The 26,402-nt window shown below is 39.5% G+C and overlaps 1 protein-coding gene across 7 annotated transcripts in view; it reads right to left on the minus strand.

Annotated features, from left to right (window-relative positions):
- Positions 1-466: 466 nt before the first annotated feature.
- SDK2 (sidekick cell adhesion molecule 2) overlaps positions 467-26,402 on the minus strand; it is a 365,800-nt gene continuing 339,864 nt past the window's right edge. For all 7 annotated transcript variants that reach the window (XM_088138347.1, XM_088138346.1, XM_088138350.1 and 4 more), the window contains 8 exons: positions 21,815-21,952; positions 19,359-19,520; positions 17,230-17,355; positions 14,350-14,514; positions 14,059-14,199; positions 10,770-10,908; positions 10,515-10,641; positions 467-2,682 (listed from right to left, as the gene is read on the minus strand). In XM_088138347.1, coding sequence (XP_087994473.1) covers positions 2,329-2,682; positions 10,515-10,641; positions 10,770-10,908; positions 14,059-14,199; positions 14,350-14,514; positions 17,230-17,355; positions 19,359-19,520; positions 21,815-21,952 — 1,352 coding nt within the window. In that variant the 3' untranslated portion in view covers positions 467-2,328. The remainder of the gene's footprint in view (positions 2,683-10,514; positions 10,642-10,769; positions 10,909-14,058; positions 14,200-14,349; positions 14,515-17,229; positions 17,356-19,358; positions 19,521-21,814; positions 21,953-26,402) is intronic.

Here is a 26,402-nt window from a genome sequence, read left to right on the forward strand (position 1 = left end):
AAATTCTGGACAAGCTCTAGATACAGAAACTCTACCTCTCTGCCACCATGAACAGAAAGGTGTAAACTGGCTGCCTGGTGAATTCTGGGAGCTGAAGTCCACACATCTTAAAGTTGCCAAGTTTGAAAAACATTGTTGTAAACTAATGAAATAGTTGCTCTGCCTGTTTTAATATCTTCAGTGGTACACATTTGGCTTGTGAGCTTGTTTATTTATTTATTTATATTTCAAATTTAGATACTGCCCATCTCACGAAAAAGTTATCTTCTTTCGGATTAAATCAGGTCACTGAGTTTCCGAGCATCCAATGACAGCCTGAAGATCCTTTTCCATGATTCAACTACTTTGCTCCTTCAATAGGCAAATGCTTATGACCCTTCCTGTAAAAAATATTACATTTTATGACTAAACTGCTTGTTACGAGATGATTAGTTCAAGAGGCGAAATAAAAATAAAGCCATTCAAATTGCAGTTTGATTCTTTATTAAAAGGACCCGATGTGCCAGGTTCAATTCTTTGTAAACCAGGCTTGGAAAACAATGTGCAAATAAAGGCATGGGGTGAGGTGGAGGGAATATAATGGAGACAGCTATATCCCAGGAAACAAGGTAACCCAACTCGAGTGGAACGGTCATCGTTTCTCTTCCCCTCTTCCCCCAGTTATTCCTGGACTTCTTGCTCTGGCCCATAACTCTATTAGAAAAAAAAATATGGCCACTGCAGATCTTGGGGCTCAATAGGCACTCTGTGTGTGTGTCTGCGCACGCGTGTGTGTATACTCTATTAGACACTAAGAAACAAAAATAACTTTTATCTGCCTCCTTCACACCCTTGGACTAAAATATATTTTTTTAAAAAAAAGTGAAAAAAGGGAGATCTGTAACTTTCAATGTATGTCACCCCTCATTCAGTTCCACTCCCTCTCCTCATCCTAATATTTGTGAATAATTATTTTTAAAAAAATCCCTTAGACGAATATGGGAAGAAACTTTCCACTTCCGTGGACCTGAAAAGCAGGCTACTTTTGATACCAGAGGGGCAAACACTGCAATGAAGCTAAAGGACAACTCCCTGAAGTGATTCACTCTGAAGTCAGTATGAAGGAGGCTGTGCAGGATTGATTTTAGCACATCTGTATCTTGTCCCTGGTCAGCCCCTGCCTGTATTTTGCTCCCTCAAATTGCATTTGATTTAGACCAGGGTTTCTCCCTTTCCTTCTTTCCTCCCTGCCCAGTGAAGTGAATGGGGGGAAAAAGATATGAGAAGAAATGAGGGTGCGGACCATCCAACCATGTGGGGTAGATCTTGTCTTGAGGCTCGGTTGGAGGCAGATGCTTACTTCTCCCACAATATAAGAGGAAGACCACTTTCTATGGAGGAGGTACAAATAGCACTGATTGCCCAGTGACAATATCACAGTTCCTCTGAATGCTGCAAATTCCTCCAGCTGTTCTCAGATGCCCCCTCCTGTCGTCATACAAAATGCACAGAAAGAAACGATACAGAGTCTAGAGCACCTTTGAGCTCAGCTAAGTTCTACAAATCTTCTGGCTGCGAATGGAAGGAGGTGGTCTGAGTGTAGGTGCTGTTCCTCCCACATAACCCCTTCTAGTTCATTCAAGGTAGCATCAGTCTGAGAAGCCTTTCACAGTTGTTCCAGCTCCCTGCAACAGCTGCCATGGCATGGCAGTGGTGAGTCTTGGGAGTCTCCATTTCTTATCGGCCAGTTGCCAGCCATCAGGAGCATATTCATACTGACAAGTCCTTTAAGCCTCACCCTTGCATCTAGCATATAGAGCACTGACTGTAGCGATTCAACTGGCTCCTATTTACAGCTCGCAGAGCCCTAACCCGTTCCCCTCCGAGGAAAGCTTTGGTTGGAGAACAAAACAAACAAACAAACAAATCAAACCCCAATAAACTATTCGGAGAAACATCAACTCACTTTTTTTTTTTCTCTTTCTAGAAAATTGATCTGCAGGGAGGTGACTACAATACCAAATGTTCTCTTAGCTTTGAGGCTCCCAATTTTACCCTGTTGCCTTCCACTCTTCTTTCAACAATAGGTCTGAAAACAAGCTTATCTCCTGTTTTGCTCCAGATGTTCATCTGCAGACAGATGAATTCCTTTGAAGAGCACTGTGCAATACTAGAAGCAGGAGCCATCAGTGATTCCAAACTCGGTTATGCCTGATTGTCTCCAACATGATCTCATTACTTCTGAAAAATAATACTCCTGGACCAAAAAGTTCATTATTATTATTATGAAATCCATCCTTTTTTGTTGTTACCCTTTTTTTTTCTTTTTTCTTCTTTCCTTTAGAAACGTCAAACAAAGGAAGAAAAGCCAGCAATAGGGGCTCTGGACCCTGGGGCAAGGCTACTGGGTGGTCGGTAAAGAGTGCTCTGCTGACTAGGTGGATTGACTGGAGTTTGTGGGGTTGGAGTCCTACTGGGTTTGGGTCGGAAGAGGCTGCCTTGCTGGGTACTGGTGCTGTTGGACATTGGGCAATGGTCAGGATCACCAGAGTCACTTTCTGTAAAACTGTATGCCTGAGCCCGGGAGATGCCCTTCTGTTGGCGCCTCCATGAGTTGTAGTAAGTTGGGTCGCTGATGTAATGGTTGACAAAAGAATGGGCTTTCTGATGGTTCTGATCCACTTCGTACTCACTGTCGCTTCCCTGTGGAGGGAGATGGAAAAACAACGGTTACAGGATATAGAAGCGAATTAGCTTCTGGGTAGCTACTACTAAGGAAAATAAGGTGGTGAGACAGGGCCTGCCTCTGGCCTTCAGGCAGAATGAATTCCCACTTGATATGATATCAAATGAATTCTCAAAAGGCTGTTAAAGGAGATAGGCAATACAAAACACTTTCTCAAGCATCAATCAGCCTGTGAACCCAGCTAAATGATGTGAAATTTCTCTAGATACCTAAGAAAGCAAGCTGAGGAGTTGGGAGTAACCACAGAGAGAAAACTTTCCCATACTATTATGCTATCTACGGAATTTTTTTTCTAGACTAAAATGTACCAACTATCTATCTATCATCTCTGTATCTCTATCTCTCCATTACATTGCATTACATTAATGTAACTCTTTGTCTGGCTTTTGATAGCTTTGTATTACTTTAGCTGTACTTGCATTCTTTGATTATTAGCCATCCTGGGGTGTTTTGTATAAAATATGAACTATTAAACTATTTTTAAAAGTATCTTTATTTAGACAGGTAGATGGACTGTTGGTTAGTTTGGAAGGAACAGTTTATTTCCAATTAAAAAACAACAATAACACTCAACTATACATATGGAGTATGGTATCGTGTCTGTTAAGGGATTTCTGCTTTTCTTCAGGATCTCTTATAGGCATCTGGCTGGCCACTGCTTTTTATTTATCAACATATTTAATTAAATAAATATTTACTCCCTGTTTTAAAAATTCTAGCTCTACCCACTTTCCCCCTCTTGCATAATTCAGTCTTCCCTGTGTGAATCAGAAGTAAGGTTGTTCTGAAGATTATTTAGGAAGTTGTTGAAACCAATGGAAAAACTCTGAATTCTTGAATGATATTGAAAATAATGGGTTATCTATATGGAAAAATATTAAGTTGTGATACACTTATTTGGAAAAATATACACATGCACACAATATTTCCTGCATACTGCAAGGGGCTAGACTAGGTGATCCTTGTGGTCCCTCCTATGATGTTATGATGCTATAAGAAATAGATTCATATGTGCTGTAGCATATAAAGAAATAACCTTAGTTGTTTTAAGTTTTATTTAAAATTAAAATTAAGTATAAATATGGTTCTGGTCATTTATGTTACAATTTTCACCTTCTGTCATAATTAAATTTACAATTTGGGAACAGGTTTTAGAGTTATCTGGGGACCACACTCAAGATTTTTAGAGGCCACATTGTTCCTCTCTTCTAGAGAGAGGGTTCCTCGAACTGCAAATCAAAGCCATTAATGCAGCCGTGCATTTCTTTCCTCTAAAGCAAACAGTGTGGAATAATAAAAAAAAAGATTAAAAATGAAAAATAATGTAATCTGGACTTCCCACAAAATTTGGTGCTTGAGGCAGGGCAATTTGCAAAGAAGAAATCTTGTGTCAAAGCTATTACAAACCCATTGAATTCTGCAGGGATTACTTGAAGGAGACATGTATAAAACTGTACTGTAAGCTATTTTATCAGTTAATGGAGATTAATTACTATTGGTGGTAGTGAATTAAATGGGCTTGTGTAATGAAGGCTAGGTTTTTTAAAGAACTATTTTGATAATGTGATTGTTTAAGAATATTAAAGGCTGACTTTTTTCCTAAGAAGAATGCTTTCTTCAAAATTTCAGAAAGACATTTATATTTAAGTTTTGGAAATTTGAAATGCTAACATTTCAACATTGCTAACAATTTGTAATCATCTGACAGTCTTTATACACCTATTGATTTGGTCACCATGATCGTATAGTAGTTAGTACTCTGTGCCGTAACTACTGATTCTGTCTTTTAATTGTAGTACTCAGAGGAAACTGCTGCACGTTTTCTCCCAGAAATGTGGGGAATGTCATCCATGTTACATAGTATATGATTATGAACAATGTAAACAGTGAGAATAGAAGAAGAGTGAAAAAAGTGTAGGTAAAGCAGAAGGAGGTTTTCCAAGGAAGATTTACCACCTTATTTCCTTATTAGAGCGAACAAAAGTACTATTGTTCAAAAGATAAGATTATGACAGCTTTTACAGTCTACCTCTACACTCTAGATGTTAAAATGAGTCAAGTCATAAGAACGAAGAATTATAATTTGCAATGAGTTTTCCACTTCATATACGCTTTATCCTCCACATCCATGTTTGCATATTCATGGACAGCTAATAGGAAATTTATTTATTTGTTGTTAGGTTTATATCCTGCCTTTCTTTCAGGAGGTTACATAGCACTCCATTTTTCCTTTCAAGAACAACAGCCCTGTGAGGCAGGTTAGATCGAAAGTGACTGGCCCAAAGGCCCCTAGTAAGCTTCCGTGGCTGAGGGGGAGTAGAGTCTGGCTCTCCCCACTCCCAGTCCAGCACCTTTGTCCTACAGCACTCCGGCTCTTCACCCTGAACATTCCAGAGCACTCTGAAATAATTTGGCTGTTAAAGCCATAATTTGGAGAGCTGGGCTGTTCAAAATTAGCACACTTTCTAGTACTAATGGTCATCTGCTGGTAACCGAGTATTTATTCTCTGAGAACATCTGCATTTTTAAGAAAGTTATAGAGGGAAGGAAAAAAAAAAAGAATTGGGCAGGGCAGGGCAAACTTGGCTCACTTCCCTTCTTTCAACTGTGCCTCTGCTCTGGCTAATTGAATTCAGCTTCTTGGTTTGCAGAAGCACAATAGAGATCATTCATGAGAATCCTCCGCCCAGCCAGGGAACGGATCAAATTGCAGGTTTCAGCTTGTTTAGCACTTCAACAGTTTCTCAACGGTACTAATTTCGTCAGGGAGAAGGAAGTGGGAGACAAGAGGATCTTGACACCCAGGTGATTGAGAAATGTGAAAGCAAGATGATCAGCCGTGATCTAAAACAGAGAGATGGGGAAATGTGCGGGTCCCTTACTTCAGAGATACGCAAAGCTAAGCAGCAAGGTCCAGGAGGATGAAGTAATACAAAAAGAACTTCGACATCATAAATGAGCCTTTGATTATAACTGGCATTTTCAGATAAAAAATGAGTCATGAAGCCAATCTAGCAATCTAGCATGGAATCTTAGTGCCTCTAGTCCATCTATTGTGTGTGTGTGTGCCTGTGAGTTTTATATATTCTTATAAAAAGAAAGTAGTTATGACATTTCACAGAACATGTTGTACAGTTTCCAGCCATGTTGCTTCATATGTTGATGGCCATTTATGTATTATTAAAAGAAAGAGGAAGTACACATGATAATTATTCTAATGCTGCATCTATACTTAAAATTATCATTTAAAAAGAGGTGCAATACTATTCCTTTATAAGACTGTGGCCAGATGACTTGTGTACCTGCTTAATCTGTTAACTATATTTATAGTTCTGTATTTTAAGCTGCATTACTCCTAAATAGAGGATGCCTTCAAACACAGGACTGTCTGGCACCCTAATTTTAGGAGGCTTGTCATAATAATTTTATTAAAGTTTACAAATACAAAGATAAAAGACTAATACACACTAGAGTAATATAAAAAGTGAAGAAAAGAAAAAGAAAAGTGTAAAGGGAACAGAAAAAAGAAAAGGAAAAAGAAAAAAGAAAAGAAAAGGAGAAATATAAAAAAATACTCCCCCTCCCTCCAGACAAATATAAACGACTTCAGTAACTTAATGCGCTCTCTAGTATTTCAGTAACAATAAAAAAAGACCCCTTCTTCCCATATCTCATCTCTTATCAGTAAACAAATGGTAAAAATTCATCATTCAGTCCTATTCAGCAAAAGTCCATTAAGAGCTATCAGAAATAATAACATATATATTTTAACCTTAATCAAATAAATCCATTTTGTATTCCAATTTATCACTTCCTCTGAGGAATAAAGCAAAACAAATCTCTCCTCATTTATAAACAAATCTTTAAAGCCTTTTCATTCAGTCCTGGTCAAGAAAAAAATCCATTAATAGCTACCAGAAACCACAATATATACATTTTAACCCTGATCAAATAAATTCACTTTATAGTCTTCCATTTACTTTTAAAAAGCTTGGTCTTTAATCCCATCAAATAATATCCCACAAGTTGATTTCTTATCATTTTCTGTTTGTCTCTTCTCAGGAACAGCTTCAGCAGTTTAACACGTCCCTTTTGTAAATCCTAGATAAGAAGGCTATCCAAGTCACTCTTCTGATTTATTATTTGTATGTCCGCTTTAGTTATTAAAACATCAGCCAGTTTCATTTGTAAATCCACTGTGGGATCTTTTTCCATATCACTCTTATAATCTATCATTTTTAAATCTGTTTTCAAATCCACATCATTTTTTCCCATATCATTCTTGTAGTCTGGCATTTTTTAAAAATCCATTTTCAAATCCACATTCAAATCAGCCTCAGTCTCTATTTTGTCCAGTAGAATCTATTCCTCTTCTGTAGCCTCTGTTAGATCCATTTTTATAATGGCAGATAATCTTGAAAGTAATTTCTGAGTATATTGTTCCCAGACAGCCTTAATTTCTTCAATAGTCAAATAATATTGCTCCATTGTATTAATAGGTTTCTTCTCCTTTAATTGTAATCCTTAGTTGTCTCTGTTTCCTCTAGTCAGCCTTCAAAGTCCCCTCTTATCATATGTTTATTTTCCAATGAGCAAAACTTTCCCATGGGAGGATTTCTTACAGTTAATTTCAAAATCTCCATATATACTTTTAGAAAATTTTAAACAACCCACAGGAAATATTCTTTCAAGTCTGTCTGGCCCTTTAACTTTCCAGAATTGACAGTCTAGTCTCTCTTTTGCTGTTTTCCAAAAATTAAAATTTATCTTTTTAATCCTTAAACTTGCATGAAACTTCTTTCATCCAGGGTAGAATGTAGCTCTCCTGGTGTAATGAAACTTGCCCTTCTGAAGGTTCATACACCCAAAAAGTCAATAACAAGCAATTTCCTAAGGTAGTTAAGAGGGGAAGTGGGTGAACCCAGTGTCCATTTGAAGGTGTTGAACTGTGGCTTAGGCAGGATGATTTTCCCCTGGCTCCCAGAGCTTACAAACCCACCAGAGATCATTATTTTGTGGCCTCTTTGTTGGGCAAACCTCTGTATGGAGCAAACTTGTGGGTGAGAGTTCCAAGGAGCTGATCCATCCACCGGCTCCTCTTTCTGCCGCAGCTGTCAGCTCTGCTCTCACAGAGCTATCTTCAGTCTGCCATTGCTTCCCCAGAAGTCCATTATAGGGGACTTGTCATGAAAGTTTACAGCTCTCAATCTCGGGCTTTGTGATCCTCTCTCCACTCCTTTAACAACAATGACACATGCTTCACCCCACTTTTACTGTGCTACCCTTCACAGATTACCTTGGGGCAGCATCAGTTACGCATATATGGTGTGTATACTGCAAGGACAATTTCTGCTAAATCAGTACAACTATGCCTTCCACAACATAGGTTATCCACAGGAAATCCTGTAGCACTTTGAAACACCCCAGTAGTGGTGTCTTCAGGTTCTTCCACAGATGCTTTCTGGCATCATGGGAAGTCTGTTGAAGTCAAACCTGTGTTTCTCTAAAGAATAGAAATAGAACTGTGCAGTGCAGGGATCTGGATTTGAAAGGTGATTGAGAGCATGCAAGGCCCCGATACTAGCAACTCCTCAAAGAAGCCTCATCTTTTCCTGGGCTCACATGCCACTCCCAAAGATTAGTAATTAATTTAAGAAGGGACAAGTGCAACAGGCATGACTCCAAATCACCCTTTCCTCTTCAAATCTGTATCACCACATGCCCTAAAAGAAAATGTTACAGAGCTCAGTAAGATTTGAATTTAAGTAAGCTTATTTCAAGAGTGCAGCCTTGATGTGCACAACACTTTTTTCTATTTACATAGTAAGTTTGACACTCATTTCTGTCTTTGGAAGATAAGTGTTTCTGTAGCATCAACAGTAATTGTCTAAATTAAATTCACTAGTATGTAAAAATTTGCCAGAATGATCACTAGAATCTTTGTCTCTGTACATTAGTACAGGATTAATGGATTACTTTCCAAGTAGAAAGGCCTTATTTTAATCAGCAACTCTGGAATCTTGCTGGAAGGACAGTCTGTCGGCCTGGGCTAGTTTTTTCTAACTACACTATGGCTCAGACACTAATGACCTCTTTTGTTAATCTGGGGTAAGCTGGGGACATGATGTGTTTACAAAACACGGAGGTCCTCTGAACATTCCAGTGCTGACCTGATAGCTCCATGGAATTCTGCTTGCAGTACCCAGGAAAAATATGTGTGGTTGTTCAGGATCTTTCTGCTGGGCACCAGTCCTGGAGAGATTGACACCTAGATGTCCTTGTGGTATGGGTACTTGGCTGTCACAGCAATCCTTCTCTCTGTGAATTGCCCTTGGGGGTGGTGAGGGCCTGTTGGGGGCCAGGCCATTTGGCAAAGACTCTGTTCTTACACACACACACAAAACAAAGGAACCGTTTTGCTACAGCTTGGCAGGGCTGCCAACTCCTGTTAGCCTCTGAACTGCTATGCCTGTCGCCATTGGCAACAGTGCAAGGGAAAAAAAGGCCTGGCTGTAAGGTTGCCTTGGTCCTAATCCTGACTTTCTGAGACAGATGTCCCTGTCCTCCTCCCTTACTGGTACCCAGCTGCCTCCTCTGATCGGCATCCCATTCCCCAGAAGGATGTATAGGAACATACATTAGCAATTTAAGGAACATTTTAGTTCTAGGATAAGATATTTCTATGTTTTAGTTTTTTAGTACTACATGCTTGCTACAATTATGCCACACTTTTATTGTTTTAAAGATCAGTCTGGACTCTTAAGAGGGAAGGCAGTATATTTGATTAAAATATAAAATTCATACTCAGAATTGAAACAGGCAGGTTGGTGTCCAATAACCCACTCACCCAGGATTGGGGACATGGGTGACTTCTCTCTGTGATTAGCATCCTGTATACAGAATTGAGCTTGTGATTTTTAAAGAGAGATGTACTTAACAATAGCACTCTCAGCTATGGCTTTGATAAGAGAATCAAGAGAATATATTGGGCAATTGGAAATAAGCACCTATTTAACAGCTTTCCACTCCTTAATATAAACTTCATGTCTAAATTTCATGTCTGACTTACTTTGGGCCTCATCAATCTATTGAACAGCCTTTTCTGACTCCCAGCTCTTTGGCATATGCTATGGTGAAAACCATACAAAATAAACGGACATCTGTTTACACTTTAGCATAACCAACCCTTAGAGTAAATCTGTATGAGGGCTGTGAAATCTTGAGATAGGGAAATCTAATATCTAAGCAGGTCTTAGGATAGAGAGAAAGAATGCTGAGTAGAATCTAGTCTCAAAATTACATCAACTCAGTTATTAGCTTTTTGGGAAATTGGACTCAGAACAATAAGAACAACCACCACAGTTACTTTGCGGAAAAGCTTGCGGAACTCACTTTTTCTAGTGGGATAAGTACCAGATTTCTCTGTTTGAACAACCCAACTTATTGACAACCTATTTTCTGGTCACAGATAACCGTGCTTATTCTAGCAATAAACTTAGTAGAATCCTTCAGTTGGGACAAGCTCAGGGAAGTTAGTGAAGTGAAATACTTGCTGTGGACAATATGATCATCTGATTACATCATTTTGTCACATTTCAGGAAGGGTTTTTGATCACCTATGGCAAAAATTTATTTTGGGGGTGCTTTTATACCCCTTGAGATCCCAGTAGGTCCATTTGGGAGTGGTTGTATTCAGTTCCCTTTCAAACAGAGTTTGTGACATCCCTAATACTCTCTGTAGTATCGCAACTGAAAACTTCTCCACTTCCAGCCCTCTAGGATGGCTTACTTGTGAATCAGAGACTTCTGAAGGCTTCTCATTAAGGCTGCTGCTCTCAGCTGGAATGAGGTCATTGTACTTGGTAACATCTTCATCTGAGTAGTGTAGCGAACCTGGGCTGGGCCGTGGTGGGGATCTTGGGAGAGACACAGAAGCTCTGAGATTTCATTCAGAAAGGAAGCCTGTTATGAATGGGAGAGCAAGGTGCCACTCCCAGACTTGGTTTGCCCTCCCCACTCTTCCTTCTCAGGAAGCCTCTGGTACCTTGTATATATTCCATTCTTCCTGCAAAAGGAATTTTTTACTGACATGCGTCGATTGTTCAGTTCTAGAGCAGGAAAGCTGCTCTCATCCAGGCTGACCATTTCACCATGGCCAAGTGCATTTGACTTGGAGTTGCTCCCTGAAAAGGGCAGGGGGAGGGGGAAACAAGAATGAAAGCTGTTAGTATTTTGGGATTTTTTTAGTGCACAGAGACTGCTGCCAAACTTCTTTCTCTCCCAAAGAACAAATTTCAGTAGTTTGTTCTAAACTTTCTGACTTTATAATTGTGAGTCATCAAAGAAAACCAAAACCTGGCTTCCCATTGTAAACTGCTAGGTATTGCCTTTTGATGCTTTATGCTGAGCAACAAAGGCATAATGAGATAAATATTCCTGTAAACACAATGTAAGGCACCACTTCCTGATTTTAATCTCCTATATTGTTCATACACGCTTTATGTCCAGGATATTTTGCACTGTAATTTAATATCATTCATATATTATTTCTTATCATCTACCTCTTCTTGATCCTACATGGGAATAATATAGGAATTAGCATGAAATAAGAATTTGCTAAATTGAATTAATGATTTACTTCAAGTACTGTGAAGCATTTTTTTTAGAAAACCAGCATAAACTTCCTAATCAAGCACTAACCATTAATTATGTCTCCCAATATTCCCAAACCTGAAATATGGATGCTGATCCCTCCTGGGATTCCTAGCATTCACCTTCTCATTATGGGCATTTGGAGAAGGATCACTTCCCAGCAATAAAAGCTTTCCATGACTGTTTTAGAGTCAGTCCATGGTAACTTCTGCTCCAAGGCTCTCAGAGAACAAAGGCCAAGACTATGGAGCACTAGAGCCAGCCAGCATAGATGATGCTCTGTGGTACAAGACGAATTCATGTAAGACAGGAGAGAAATGGTGGATTCATACAGAATAGTTTCTCCTTTAGGAAAGTTTGTACAAGGGGAGAGGAGAAAAACTGACAAGTGCATGAAAACTGCATTGGCTATGTTTGGAGCTGCTTGAGGATTTCTTAAGGTAAGTTCCAAAGCATGTAGGACACCTAAAGCGAACTTTTTATATGTGACTTATCTTTACAACAGAAAATAATGCCCACTGCTAAGTGGTTCAGGAATTCAGCTAACTGAGAATGGGTAGTATGGTAACTAGGTAAGAATCCTAGTTATTTTCTTTTGCAACCTTTCCAAATTTGATGGCGCCAGGTGAGTTGAATGCCAATTCCTATAATGTTGAATGAACACATTTTCACCGCTGAGAAAACCAGCCCTACTGTGTAACAAAAATCAGTATTGAAGGTTGTGTTGGCCATGGCAATGAATGAAGAAAAGCAAAACTAACTTCCCAGGAATCAACAAGACATTACTCAGGGAAGAGATCTGTGAGTAGAAAATGGTACAGTCCATACCTTGGCTGTTGGAGTCCCTATGGTTATTGGTTTTGGGAACTCCATGCCATGGGGGCTGTGATTGGGAGAGCCTGGGATTTCACAGTTTCCATGGTGACTGTGGGCTTGTCCCAGGTAAATTTGGCCCAAGATATACAGATGTGATCACACGTTGGACCTTGATTTTGCCTTGGATAACTTGGATGATGATTTGGGTATGGAGGGCATAACATCTAGTCCTTTGCCATGTTCAGATCATTTCCTGGGCCAAGTGGATTGACTGCTACCCAGGACCTTTGCAGGGAAATAGACCAATTAGGATGGTGTGCCTCAAAGATCTTGAGGCAGGGACTTGAGAGATTTTCTCAGCAATTTGCAGGCAGCTCTGATGATTGCCTGGTTAGTCACTGGGCTTCCAACACAATTGCCTCCAAGCAGCCTCCCTTAGCAAGTTGATTCCAGTTGATCCCTCAGTTTATTGAGGAAGTCCATGAGATTAAATGGCAGAAGCAATGTCTGGATTATTGGTGGAGAAAGAAGAAAAGTAAGTCGGACAAGCATGGTTACAAGCACAAATTGGGCCTATACAGTAGTGATAATGGAAATGAAGCATCTGTGATTCTCCTTTACTGTGTTCATGGACTATCAGCCAATGGCTTTGTTTAGGATTGCTAACTCCCTGTTAGGGATGGGTGAACAGGGAGATCTCCTATCTGGTCACTGAGACCATTTTGCATAGCATTTTTCTGACACCAAAATCTTGAATCTTGCCTTTGAAGACAACACACAAACTGCAACTGATGCAAAAGCAGATTACACCACTGCTTTGGGTTTTAAATTAGTTGCCAATGGGTTTTTGAGTGCAATTCAAAGTGCTTTGACCTGTAAAATTCTATATGGCTTGGTACCTAGGATACCCACTAGACTGCTTTCTCCTATTCAAATCATCCCAGACAGTATGTATTTCCTAGGATAAACTTTTGGTCATACCACACTTTTGTGAAATAAAGGGAATGGAGACCAGGAGGTCCTACTTCTCAACTGCTGCTCCAGCCTTATGAAATATCATCCCCTTAAAACTAAGATTTGCCCACCCCTACTCGTGTTTTACTAGCTACTGAAAATGGTACTTTTCCAAAGAAAATTTGGTGGAATAATTTATCATCACCACTTTTAATTTATTTCACTTTTAATTATTACATTGATTTAATTGTTGATATTATTTTATTTGGTTTTGTGATGATTTACAGGTAGTCTTCACTATCTGACCACAATAAGGATTGGAATTTAGGTCACTAAGCGATTTGGTTATTAAGCAAATCAGAGCTGATTTTATGACCTTTTTTACGATGGCTGTAAAGCAAATCACATGGTCATTAAGCAAATCACATGGTTGTTAAGTGAATCCAGATTCCCCAATGGATGTTTTTTGCTGGAATTCACTTAATGACCACATGATTTGCTTAACGACATGTGATTCGCTTAATGACTGTAATAAAAAAAAGGTCGCAAATCGAGATCATGTGACTGCAGGTGTCTTAAAGCACTTTTCCCAAGGCCATTGTAACTCCAGACCATCATTAAACAAATGGTCATTAAGTGAGGACTACCTATACTTATTTTTCATTATCACTCTTATTATAGTTTATCCTTGTATTGTTGTAACTTTAATTAGTTACTGGTTGTCTTTATATTTACTCTGGACATTTTAACCGGTTTGGATGTTTTGCCAGTTGCTTGTAAGCTGCTGTGAGTTTGTACCAATTTGTTGGCACACAAGCTGAATGGATGAATGAAAATTTGATCTGCAGTGCCCTCAATGGAAAAGTACCTACTTATGGCAAATGAAGGCTTGGGAGGATGCTGGCACTCACCTGAATCAGATTTCTTGGCATACTTCTTACTCTGCCCACGAATGATAAGGACAAAGACTAGGAGGAGGATGAAGATGAGTCCCACCAAAGCAATGACCACCAGGAACCACCATTCTTCATAGAAGGGATTGGCTTTTTGAGCTGCAGAACAGCAAGTTGTATAGAGCAATCAAGTAACCTCTTTCCTACAAGGCTGTTTATGCCCCATGCACATTGACTCCTATAGCTTTTACTTAGAGGTTAGTTCAAAGCACCATGACATGACAGAAACTAGACTTCTATGCTTGATACCTGACACTGAAGGGGATGGACTGCTGGGTGTCCCGTAGCCATAGTCATTGACAGCAATGACTCGAAAGTCATAGCTGACACCCTGCTTCAGAATATCCATGCTGAAAGTGTAAGAAGTCACTTCTTTGGGAATGTCCTTTATAAGAATGTCCCAAAGCCCCTCATCTGGAAGAGAAAGAAATCAATAAAGTTACAATAGGAGATGCAAAAGTACAAGCATATACAAATACACATCAAACATAGGAGAATGGTGTCCTGTGTCCTGGAAAATAACTTTAGGATTCCAATTCTAAAAATAATGACAGAAACATGCAACCAATTTGTTTACACAATTAATTGCAGCATTAGTATATGTACAGCATGGATCTTTAATTTTTTTAAGCACTTGATATTTTATATACAATTCATCCAGAATATCCTTGCATGCAAAATGGATGTACACAGGTATTAAAAAAAATTAAAAGGAATGCCAATTCCAAAGACCAGCTGAGCAGAGTCCCACAACGGTTATGAAAATGTCACTGTATATAGCAGGTTCATAGCTGGGAACGAAGATTTAGTTTTAATTAGTTGCACATATCTGCTGCTGAAGCCAGTTCAGAATATAGATTAAGTTGTCTCCTCAAGCTGCATAATTTACAGAAGATAAGCAAAGCTGTCTTAGATGGAAGATTTACCTTATGAACTCACTGGAACATTTTAGAATTTTCACTGATTAGTTTAAGCATAAAAGAAGAGTCACAAAGAGTACGTGCCAATGATTTTGTTTTAGCACAGGCCTGTATATTTGACCTATATGGCAGCAGAAAACATGTTTTATATGAGTTATCTGCACTGTCCAGCTGTCTGCTGAAGCATCATGGCATTTACATTCTGCATTTTATATTGGGGGACTGCATTATATCTCTAGTAGTTAGGTTGACTGCTGCAGGTGATTAAAAAGGACCAACATTAAAATGTAATTTCTGGGGCTTCCATTTACCCTTGGAATGAATGCCAGAGAGATGGGAAAGGAAGAGGAAATTCTGCTCCAATCTTTAGAATCCCAGACAGGGATTCCTTCCGATTAACATACTTTTCTCCTAGCGATCCTTGTTTTTTCCCATGGTCTTCTTAAACTCCTGCCTTTATTTCCTCCCATGTTCGTCACTTTATTTTTTGTTGGCTATCATTTGCAGGATAGCCAACCAAAAGCACTAGAGCCATACAAATCATTTAAATAAAATAAATAAATAAAATAAAATTGGTTAAAACATATAAAGGAACATGAGTGGCACTTGGTGTCTGCGGGAAATATTGGATTGAATGATTACTTGGTCTTTCTTACATTGTGATAGTTCTTTATGTTATACTGGCAAGATTTCAAAATCCTGCTTGGATATTACATGAAGAGGATGCAATATGATCTTTATTTCTTCTGAAACATCCTGAGTGGCATACAAATTTAAATAGGTTCCACTCCGAGGAGCTTCCAGTCTAAAACTTGATGGAGTGATAAAGACAGTGGGATGGAAAGGGAAATATGATGAACACAAAGAAATGCTCAGATGTAATTTGACTTCTGTGGGGAGGGGGAAAAGAATCGATATTGATTTCATTGAAAAAAAAAGAACTGTAAAGACAGGTTTGTAGAAAAAGAGAAAGTACAATGTAGAGAGGCAGAGAAAGAGATTCACAAGGAATGAATGAGAGTGAGAATGGAATCAGAAAGGAAAAATATGAAGCTGGAAATATATAGACAGGGATATACTGGGTGCAAAGATCAGAAGATAAAGCTTCCAATTCCAGTGATGACTCATTTCATACATGATGCTAACATGATTTTTTAAAAAAATATTTCTATAATGATATCTATATGCTAATTTGGCTGAATCTATGTTCAGTTTTGGTCCCTTTGGCTGTGTACGGTATTAGTAACATGCACATCTGCACATAAATAGTCCAATACAGGTGTTGTTAGCTTTATGCACCAGGATAAGTACTGTCAGTCTTTCACGTATTCCATGTTAAGCACTCAAGCCTTAACGACAATTAACCACCTCGATGCTATGACATCTGCTCTTTTTGAGGTCTGTGAAAGACAGTTATTCACAGCAGCATCGTTAAAAAGGAAGCCAAAGTCCATGTCAAAGCAGTTGGGTGATTTATGCCCTTGTATGTACCCAGCCTTTGGGTTCATCAATCATCCCCTTTAGCTGCACATTTCATTTTCCAGAATTATCCTCTTAAAAAAGGGAGAAGGAAGCAAGCTGAATATACTCAGAGCTACTGTACACCGTTGGAGAGGAAGACTCCCCACAAGTTAATCCACTCAAGGAGTTTTTTGGCTGGAAGGAGGCAAGATGCTTCAATGGAGAAAAGTGGGCTTTACTTTGTCATTCCAACTTATGGGGGAGATCTGAATCACGTATTCGGAGGGAAGTCCCCAGAGTCTGGATATTAAGTTTCAAGTTACCTTCAGCTCACAACTGTACTGACATCAACAACCAGAAGAGTAATTTCCAAAATGCATGTAGCTAGAATAAGCATGCTATAAAAGAACTACTAAATTTGCTGTAATGAATATTAAACGTTTCTGTGACTGTATGATGTTATTCATGGAAGAAACTGACCTCTGCTTAATTTACCATGTTTGCCTACTTTTTCCATAAGGAAAAAATAATTCTATCCCATCTCTTCTGTGGCTATTAACTGGAATATTCAATCACTTCTGATCCAGAGGTAGCAGAAGAACACACCCAAGGAAACTGCTCATTTAGAGATCTTCTGGTGGAAATGGGGCTCAAGCTAAGAAAGTTCATGGCAGTTCAGATGATCAAAGGAGCCCAGAGCCATGGATGAAGCAATCAAAGGAAGGTGAACTGAACCCAATATTGGTACCTGAAGGACGTGCTTCAATAACATATCTGGTGATGGGCCCTTTCCCTGGGTCACCGCTTGACCAGTGGATTGTGATGGCTGAACCATATCTGGAGATGAAGGGCTCGCCGGGGGGACCTGGAGCACCTGCATTCCAAACAAAAAGCCATATCAGTAGAGAAATTGTGCTATGAGCCTGTACAACCACTTCAGGTGACCTCTATGAGAATCATGCCTTTGAGGATGGCAGAGAATGCTCCGTTAGTATTGAAACAGTATTCTTCTGGGGCTGATGGTGCACCTTGCACTTCCTTCTCTACATTATCTATCTCCAATGGCCTTAATTGTATAGTCTTCCAAGCAGACTCCAACTTGGACAATTCAGTCCTAATCCAAGTTTCTTCTAGTCTTTAGTTAGAGTCAAATAGGCCAAAATAAGAGTGTAAGAAAATTGTTTGGGGGAGAAACAGGCAACTTTTTTTTTCCTTCAAGGGCTAGATTTCCTTTTTCAAGAACTTTTTAAACATCTTCCCCAGGCTGAGAGGGAATAGGAAAGGGTGACATCAATGGACTATTGGGCTGAAATTTGTGACCTGTTTGTAAGAATGTTTGGGTGTTGCCTAATTCATTACACAAATTAATGCACTAATTAGCTATAGTCTACCCTCAGCCTGCAGTTTCACTGGGTGGCTGTAGGCCATTATGCTTTCTCAGCCCAACCTACCTCATAGGGTTATTGTGTGTATGTGTGTGTGTGTGTGTGTGTGTGCGTGCGTGGGGTGGTGACGGTGGAATGGGAGGAGGAAGTGAATATTTAATTTGAGCTCTTGAATGAAAGGCAGGATATAAATCTAAAATATATAACTAAAATATTTAAGCACTGAATAGTAAATGAAGAAAAAGTGTCAGCAAAATTGCTATTTTGCTGCTGAATTTTGGCTACAATCCTGGTCGGCTGCAAATATTACAAAAATGAAGCTGTGGGGCCAAGGGCTACAAACTGCTAACCACGACTTTACGAAGTAACCTATTTTTTATTCATTTTCATTCATTTCTTCCTATCCGCATACCTGTTGCATTTAAAAGCAATTTCTGAAGCATTTCTCAACAGCTTAGATCAAGCTGATTCGGCAGTTCATAATCCAGAAGTTTTGGTTTAATGTGAATGCTAGCAATCTGGTTATTAAACAGTATACCTGCTACTTATAGGCATTTATCAGCTAGGAAAACATTCCGTGGGCAAAATTGAAGTGGCTGCCAGAGAAAGAGTTTTCCAAATATTGGGTATCCCAATTTACTGAGCTTAAAAGGGCTTGTTTACAATGTTGGACTCAACTCTGGAACATATGAAGGAAAAACTGAGTAAGCACAATTGAGACTCCTTTCATGTCTCAATGACTACAAAGCATCTTCTTATATCACACATACACTAAGAGCTCTGTCATTAGAGGTTAATATTATCAGATTATCTTCTGCTGTGATTTATTTTTTCTTATACGTTTAAGAACCCACATGAGCCACGTGAGACTATGGGCAACTTCTTAAATGATCCTTGCTAGCTCAAGGAATAGAAATAACACCAGAAAATTAGATTCAGGGGACACTTCAAAAGAATGACTGCTGTGCATAATTAGCTATTATATTTGTTTTTGCAGTATCTCTTTCCTTTCTATTTTATTATGATTGTACAAAACGATTCAGCAAGAACACCTGCTTTTCAGACAAACTCTGAGTTTTGATTGATTTAGGAGTAGTGTAAATCTCCTGTGTGAGGCATGAATCACCCAAGATATATTGAGAAAAATATTCCTGTTTTAAAGAATTTTAGGTACCGTGTGTCCAAAGCAGCTACCTACAAAGAAGGTATTCTGCACATTTTACTCCATTCTGCCCAAAAATGAAGAAAGGAGAAATATAATTCTGCCATGATAATCAACAGGCTTGGAAGACAAGGTGAAGTTTCAGACCTGAAACAGAATGCAGTACCATTCAAGCATCTCGGACTAGGCAGACCCCTATCAAAACTGAGGGAATTATAGAAGCAGTATTTCTGGGCATGGCCCTAGTTTAAATTCTTATTGTTAAGATCTGTAAGAGTAGGTACAGAATGATGGAGAAAGGAATTTCCTCTCTCAGTTTCCTTGATGTACCTTCCCCGGGCCCCGTGGTGATGTTGGCTTCTACTTCTGGCCCATAGATGAAGGTTTTGGCTCGAATTCGGAATCGGTAGGTGACACCTTCTGATAGGTCCTTGACTTTCAACCACAGAGGACTATTTCCCTTCACGTCCACTGTCACAATTTTGCTGACCCCTGGAGGGCAGAAAGGTGAATATTATGAGATGGGTCAGGGAGATGGGGTAGAGTAGGGAATAAAGCATGGTCTGGGAGCAAATTAGTAACAACTGGCACAGGGTGATAGGGGATGAGGCTGCTACCTGGCCATTCCAGGAAAAGCAGTGGCTGGTTTTCCTTCCTTTCAGACTGCAGTCTGATCAAGGAAATCATGGTGACACAAAGACGAACCCGTCACCTTAAGATCCTGGTTTTAAAAGCCAAGCCAGTTGCTGGCAAAATAACTATTATTCAGGATTTAATCCTGAGTGAAAACACTTTGACATGTATTAGAGAGATCTGGCTGAGAAAAGAATGGTGGAAGTTAATACTGTATCTCCCAGCTATCACTGATGGGGTATTCTATGATGTAGCAGTTTAAGGCTAGAGGGCATGGAGTTGATGTAATCACCATTTATGGGAATTCCATCTTACTTACCAGAAACTCCAGTCAAAAGTTTGCCAGTTGTGTATTTCTGCTGCTACATCTCCATTTAAGGATACTGCTAGTGTATCATCCACCTCACTGCACAATACTGAATTTTCAGAGCTAGACAGGGTGATTTCTGATTTGGCAATGGGCTATAGTATACCTGTTGTTCTGAGGGTATGTAATGTCTACACTGAGGCCACCCAATCAAGAATAGCTCAGGATTTCATGTCCACTATGATGACCATGGACCTGTCCCATCTGGTATCTGGTCCCATGCATACAACAGGCCATATACTGGATTTGGTATTCTGTTTGCCTGAAGATGGTCATCTCAAAATGGAGAAGCTGGCTGGAACTCTGTTGTTATAGTCAGATCACGTTTTGGTCAGATTTATAGCAGTGGCTGCTATAAACCTCTGCAGGGTTGGAGGACTAGTATAATGATCTGATCTAGGTGCCTGATGGATCTGGCTAGTTCCTGAGTGCACTTAAGGACTTTCCCATATGCACCAGCAACAGTGTTGAAGCCCTGACTGATCTGTGGGGCACAGACACAGCCTGGGAAGTTGACACTGTCCTAAGCACCCTCTTCCTTCCAGCAGAGCTTAAGTTACATTTTTGTTCACCAGCTGGTTGAGAGCAATGAAGCTGAAATACAAATGAATGCTTGGAACACCTTGGTTTGAACACAGAGATAAGGGCCATTTGTGACTGTGCTTTGTAGCATTGGATATAGTGATCTGGGCTTATTTCTCTGCCTCCATTGCATATGCAAAGAGCAAGGCAGCAACAGTTTTCTGCACTGTGAGGTATCTCCTCCATCAGGATGATGGGGGAAGGGAGCTGGATAAGTTAGAGGCTTGTAGTGAGCAATTTTTATTATTCTTTGCAGGCATGGTTGAGCAGAGAAGTAAAGACCACAGAGGTATCTGCTTGTTGCTTACACTTCTTGGCTGATTTAATCAATACTTCTTGGCTTGATTGAATCAAGACTGATCAAATAAGAGGTGGTTAATCCCTCCTTGAGGGAGGGATGTGTTCCTAGTTGTTTTAAGAAGGCAATTCTATTGAAAAAGCTATCCCTGAATCTGGAAGATCTTTTTAATTAAATGTCTAAATTTTCATTCCTAGATAAAGAGATTGGGAAGGTGATAGCACCACAACTCCAGACACATCTGGATAAAACTGATTATCTGGACCATTTCAATTAGGCTTTTACTTGCAATACAGTACTGTGGTCACTGTGGTAGACAAGCTACACCAGAAACTAAAAGGGGGGAATGCAACCCTGATAGTTCTCCTGGATCTCCTGGCAACTTTCAGTATCATGATATTGTCCATGATATTCTACTGGGCCACCTGGCAGGACTGGGCCTTGGTAGCACTGTTTTACAGTGGTTCTAGTCTATAGGGACACACACTGAAGGTGGTGTTAGAACCACAATTTTACATCTAAGTTGTTGAACTATGTTGATTCACAGGACTCTTTCCTGTCTCCTCTGTTACATGGATTCCATATCAATATAGTCACCAGGGTTCAGGTTGTCTTAAGAATGCCTTTACTTTTTCATAACTGACTAAATTATGACTATTAGGACTCTTTTCCTTTACTTCTGAGTATCTACTGATGGCTTATACAGATTGAGAAATACAATTTGTAGTTCAAAAGGTCCTGGTTATGGGCAATATAACTTTTTTTTAATAGTCATAATTTAGAATGTTCTCATGAAATAGCAAGGTGTGCTATCTAAGGTGTGTTTCCTTAGCATTAGTTGTTGTACTTGATTTACTAAGTCGTGCACACCCAGACATGCATACCCCCTCCCTGTAAGTTCCTTACCATCCACAGGCATGCAGGGTTCATAGATGAGCCGGTAGCCTTCCAAGATTCCATTGGGGAAGACTGGGGGCTCCCAAGACACATTCACAGAAGTTGTTGTGAGTTCACTGAATTTGACAGAGCCTGGGGAACTGGGGGCTTGGAGGAGAGAAAGAACACCATTAGAAGGAAGAGTAGTGCTATATTACATGATCTAGGATGAAGGTGGAATGGCTATTGACCGGGAGTCTGAGAAAGAAAGGCTAATCCAGTAAGAAAAATGCTATCTCCCCTTGAATATAAATGACTTTCAGCATAGCCACTAATGGGAGACAAAGTGACTAGGAAGCCAAAATAAATGTGGAATCCAAGTGAACTATGAAAACCACCCAGAGTTGCTGGAAGTTGGGTGGCATATCAATTTAATAAATTATTTATTAAAATGGGGGAGACTGTAGGTTGGGAAGTCGATGGATGAGTAGAAATGGAGTTATGCAACTGTGTTTAAAAAGACATCAGATTCCATCCCGAAGGGCAGAGAACTCTCTTAGTCCTTGTCTCCAAACCCAAATATTGACAGCAGTCTTTCAAGAGGATGCCTACATGCGTTTATCTCTCCATATGTAGCCTCCCTTTTCCGTGGGGCCATTTTCAACACAAAAACTTTATGCATCCTACTGTTTCCTTGGGCTGAATTGCTGGAAGGGGACAAAAGACTTGGAGGAGAGAGGAATCAGGTGCTGCGGGGGGGGGGGGGGGGGAGGACTAGAGCCCTTGGCACCCACAGCACTCATTGCCATCTGCTGTTAGGCTAGGCCAATGTCACAGGTTGTGGAGCTTCAGCAAATCATCAGAGCAGAGATTTTTCACATTTTCAAACTGTAGAAGGAAGGAAGAAGTCAACCCCAAATCCAGAAAAGAAATTAAGCTTCGGTGTCTGTTTTACTAGAATTGCCTAAAATTACTTATCAGATGTGCTAAACCTTTTCATCTGCTGGGAATGAGTAATTCCCTCAGGGTGGCTCTGAAAATAGGATGCAAATAAGGTGGTATTGTATTCCTCTTGTTTGGTAATAAATTTACACAGGTGGAGATTGTTTCTCCTTCTTGAATGCTGTGCTTTTGGTTTCCTTGACAACCAAGACATTTTACATGTCTGGGCTATCTTGGGAAACATTTAGCTCCCTTGGCAGGCTTGTGACACTGGTGAGAAAAAATGAATGAAATCAACAGAAAACCTACTGAGACACCAATTTAGAAAGTAGGTCATGAGTCAGATACCCAGAAATTTTTACAAAGGAGGAAAAGAAAATGTAAAACTCACAATCACCATTGGGATGTGTTTGGAACATTTGTGTTGAGCTATAAACTATTCCTTCCTACTTACTCACTCCTGTGAAAAAAGGAACCGCTACATACCAGGAACTTTGGCTTTATCGGCATATATGAACCTGTAATCATTTTTCATCCTGTATTTTCCTTTTCTTACAAGGGATCACAATCAACCTCCTTGGATTTTTCTGAGGATGAATAAGGACCGTACAGCAATGAAGCAGCTATGTTAAATGACTCAAATGGCTTATGGACATATGAAGAATTTCCACAACCACAATCAAGTCTCACAGGAAGTAAATTCTCTTCCTGGCATCTAACACTTGCAACAACATTCATCCAAATCCTTATGCCTGCACTACTTTTTTAAAGAAATCTAAATTACACTCCCATAGTAGCTATTTGTTGTTCATAGAAAAATATCCAGATAGTGGTCTCTTTGTTTCCCCTGAAGGACCAAGCAACAGCTCATTTAGCAGGTAATCACTTTTTTCTGCATTCAGAAATTAAATTAGCTTGACTTACTATCTCTGATCTGCAAAACAGATCCCAGTGCTTGAAGCAGGATAAAAAGAAAGGGATTGGAATGGCTTTATTTCAAATTAGGCCAGATTTAATTATGCTCATTGAAAAGAAGCAAGATGATTTTTTGTTCACTTGAAAAGTATGACAGAGAGAAAAATCCAGCCCATTCTGAACAGTAGGCTGATGGATCTCAAAGCTCTGTTATGTATATGTATATGTATGTGTATGTGTGTGTGTGTGTGTGTGTGTGTGTGTATTCCCATGTGACCTCTGGCTCGCAACACAGTATTGCATGTCATGTGTTTCCAACAGAAATACCAAGATGAATTAAAAGAAACATATACATAGGCTTCCTGCCAAGTAGACCTAAAACAAAATTAACATTCCTTTGTATATGTCCATTTTCAAGAAAAATTAATGTCTGAAATAAGACATTACCTAGCATACAGATGCTCTATAAAACCAGGTTGGTTATCTGACTGAGCCTGGAAAGCAAGTTCACTAAAAAAAAGTCCATTCTTCCTGATTAATTGCACTTTCCTTGATGGTTTGAATGAGCATTTTTTGTAGCTAAAAGAACAAAATTTCTTCCCTGACAGTATTATGATTTTAAGTAAAAAAAACCCCTTCAATATTATCTTATGCAAACAAACTTCTGGCAAATAAACTGTGAGAGCTAATTTTCATATCAATAAAAGAAATGTTATCAAACAATAGGAAGTGGGAATCTCAGAACATCTCATTGTTCTCATGCAAAACCTATATACAAGACAGGAAATCACAATCTGGGTGGAACATGATAAAACCGATCGTTCCAGACTGGCAAAGGAGTGAAACAAAGTTGTATACTCCATCCTTATTCACCTATATGCATAGCTGCTGGGAGCTGGGTGGTGTAAAAAATTCAATAAATAAATATTGAGAGAGGATTCGTTGGAAGAACATGAGCATGGTTTTAAAACTGGAGGAAGAAACATAACCTGTGCTATGCTGATCACATTATTTTGATAGCTGAAAATACACATGATCTGGAAGCTCTAGTAATGAAAATCAGGGAGCAATGAAAAATGGGACTATGATTAAATATAAAGAAGACCAAATAATAACAAGTCCAGCAAAGAAGCCTTAGAATTGACAATGAAGATGATGGATAGCTTCTGCCTCTGAACAGTAAAGGAATCAGCAGTCAAAAAATGAGCCACAGACTAGCTCTTGGTAGGGTAGCAGTGAAGGCCTTTTTGAATTTTGAGCCATAACATGCTGGCCACCTCTCATCTGAGGTCATTCAAATTCATCCTCCTGAAATCCTGTGTATGTGATAGACTTCTTTGAGATTTTCCTATTTTAGTTCCTCTAGTTGAGATGATATAGACTGCCTGCTTATGAAAGCTAAAAAAGAATAAAGAATAGAAGAATAAAGCTAGATGCGCTCTTAAAAATCCATTTATCTATTCATACTTGCTAACAAGACAACATTAGCAGGCCAAGTTAAAGGATCCTCTAAGAAGGAAAAATAACGACAAGCTGAAAGAGGAACAGGAGAAGCTGAGTGGTGGCAGCGCTAAGAAAACATTCATTATGACATTCAGAACTATAGACAGAGAGACTACTGTATAATGGCCTTAGGCAAAATGCCCTTCTCTTTTCTTCTGGTTCCATTCAGAAGAAATGGAAACAAATTCAGTGTTCTGAATCGTTGGACTTGGAGTTTTAGAGCTGAGCAGGGGGCCTAAAGAAAAGGAAAATAAGGGGAAATATCCCAAACACCTCTGGCCAAAAACCACTGCTGTGGTTCTTCTTATATTCCTTTGTGTTTTGCCAGGAATAATCTTAAGGATTCCAGGAGAGGGAAGCCAGGAAAAAAGATGCTAGTATGGACTCTACTGACTCTCTGGGCAGAGACATCTTAGATCCTTGGTGATGCCATTGGCTTAAAGGACATTTCACTAGCCCCAGATACTGGAACTGAATATGGCTAACAAGCCCCTCATCATTTCCCTTTTTAAAAATAATTATTATTGGCTTTGATCTCCAGATATGTAAGCTAAGGTTGTTCTGAAGTGCATAGAAAACAAGAAGAAATAGGACGGGAGCAGGTGATCCCAACACACAAAGCACACGAGGTCTGTTGAAGATGGAGCATAGGGTTTCAAACTACAAAGCCACATATGTCTTTTCTCTCAATATCAAATGTAGTCCAAGCTCAACAGTTCAGCTATCCTGCTGCATCTCAGCCTGGCAAGGATGCACATTCAGCAGCAGAAGACAGCTCACGGATCAAACTTCTAGCAGAAAAGGGTCAGCTTCTTCAGAAGCAGCAGGAAGTTTGGCTTGGAGCAGAACAAAGGTGGACCCTGATGCAAGTATATAATTTTTGGGGGGGGGTGTTGCAGAACCATGTTGGAATACGGTGGCTGCCAATCTGAAATTAAGACAGCATGGATAGGAACCCATGCCTGCACTTAAGAGGAAGATCTACACGGTGGATCTGCACAAAAAAATAGAGTTGGATCAGTTCTGTGATTTTATTCATTTACGACAGAGCATTCTTGGCCCTATCATTCTCAAACCAATTACAAAACATCCTTATGTTCTGAGACAAGAATAGATTCCTTTCATGGTTCTTTGACCTGGCATTGAAAGGGAACAGCAGAGGTGGGGAACATGTCAGTGTCATTTGACACTAGGCAATACTGTACCCTTTTATAACAAGAAGTAAATAAATGAGGCTGGGAAACTTCAGACTTCAAGC

This window comes from Python bivittatus, unplaced genomic scaffold (genome assembly GCF_059951505.1).
Source record: "Python bivittatus isolate LINGU-HERP-01145 unplaced genomic scaffold, Pbiv_v1 ctg000220_np1212, whole genome shotgun sequence".
Lineage (NCBI taxonomy): Eukaryota > Metazoa > Chordata > Lepidosauria > Squamata > Pythonidae > Python > Python bivittatus.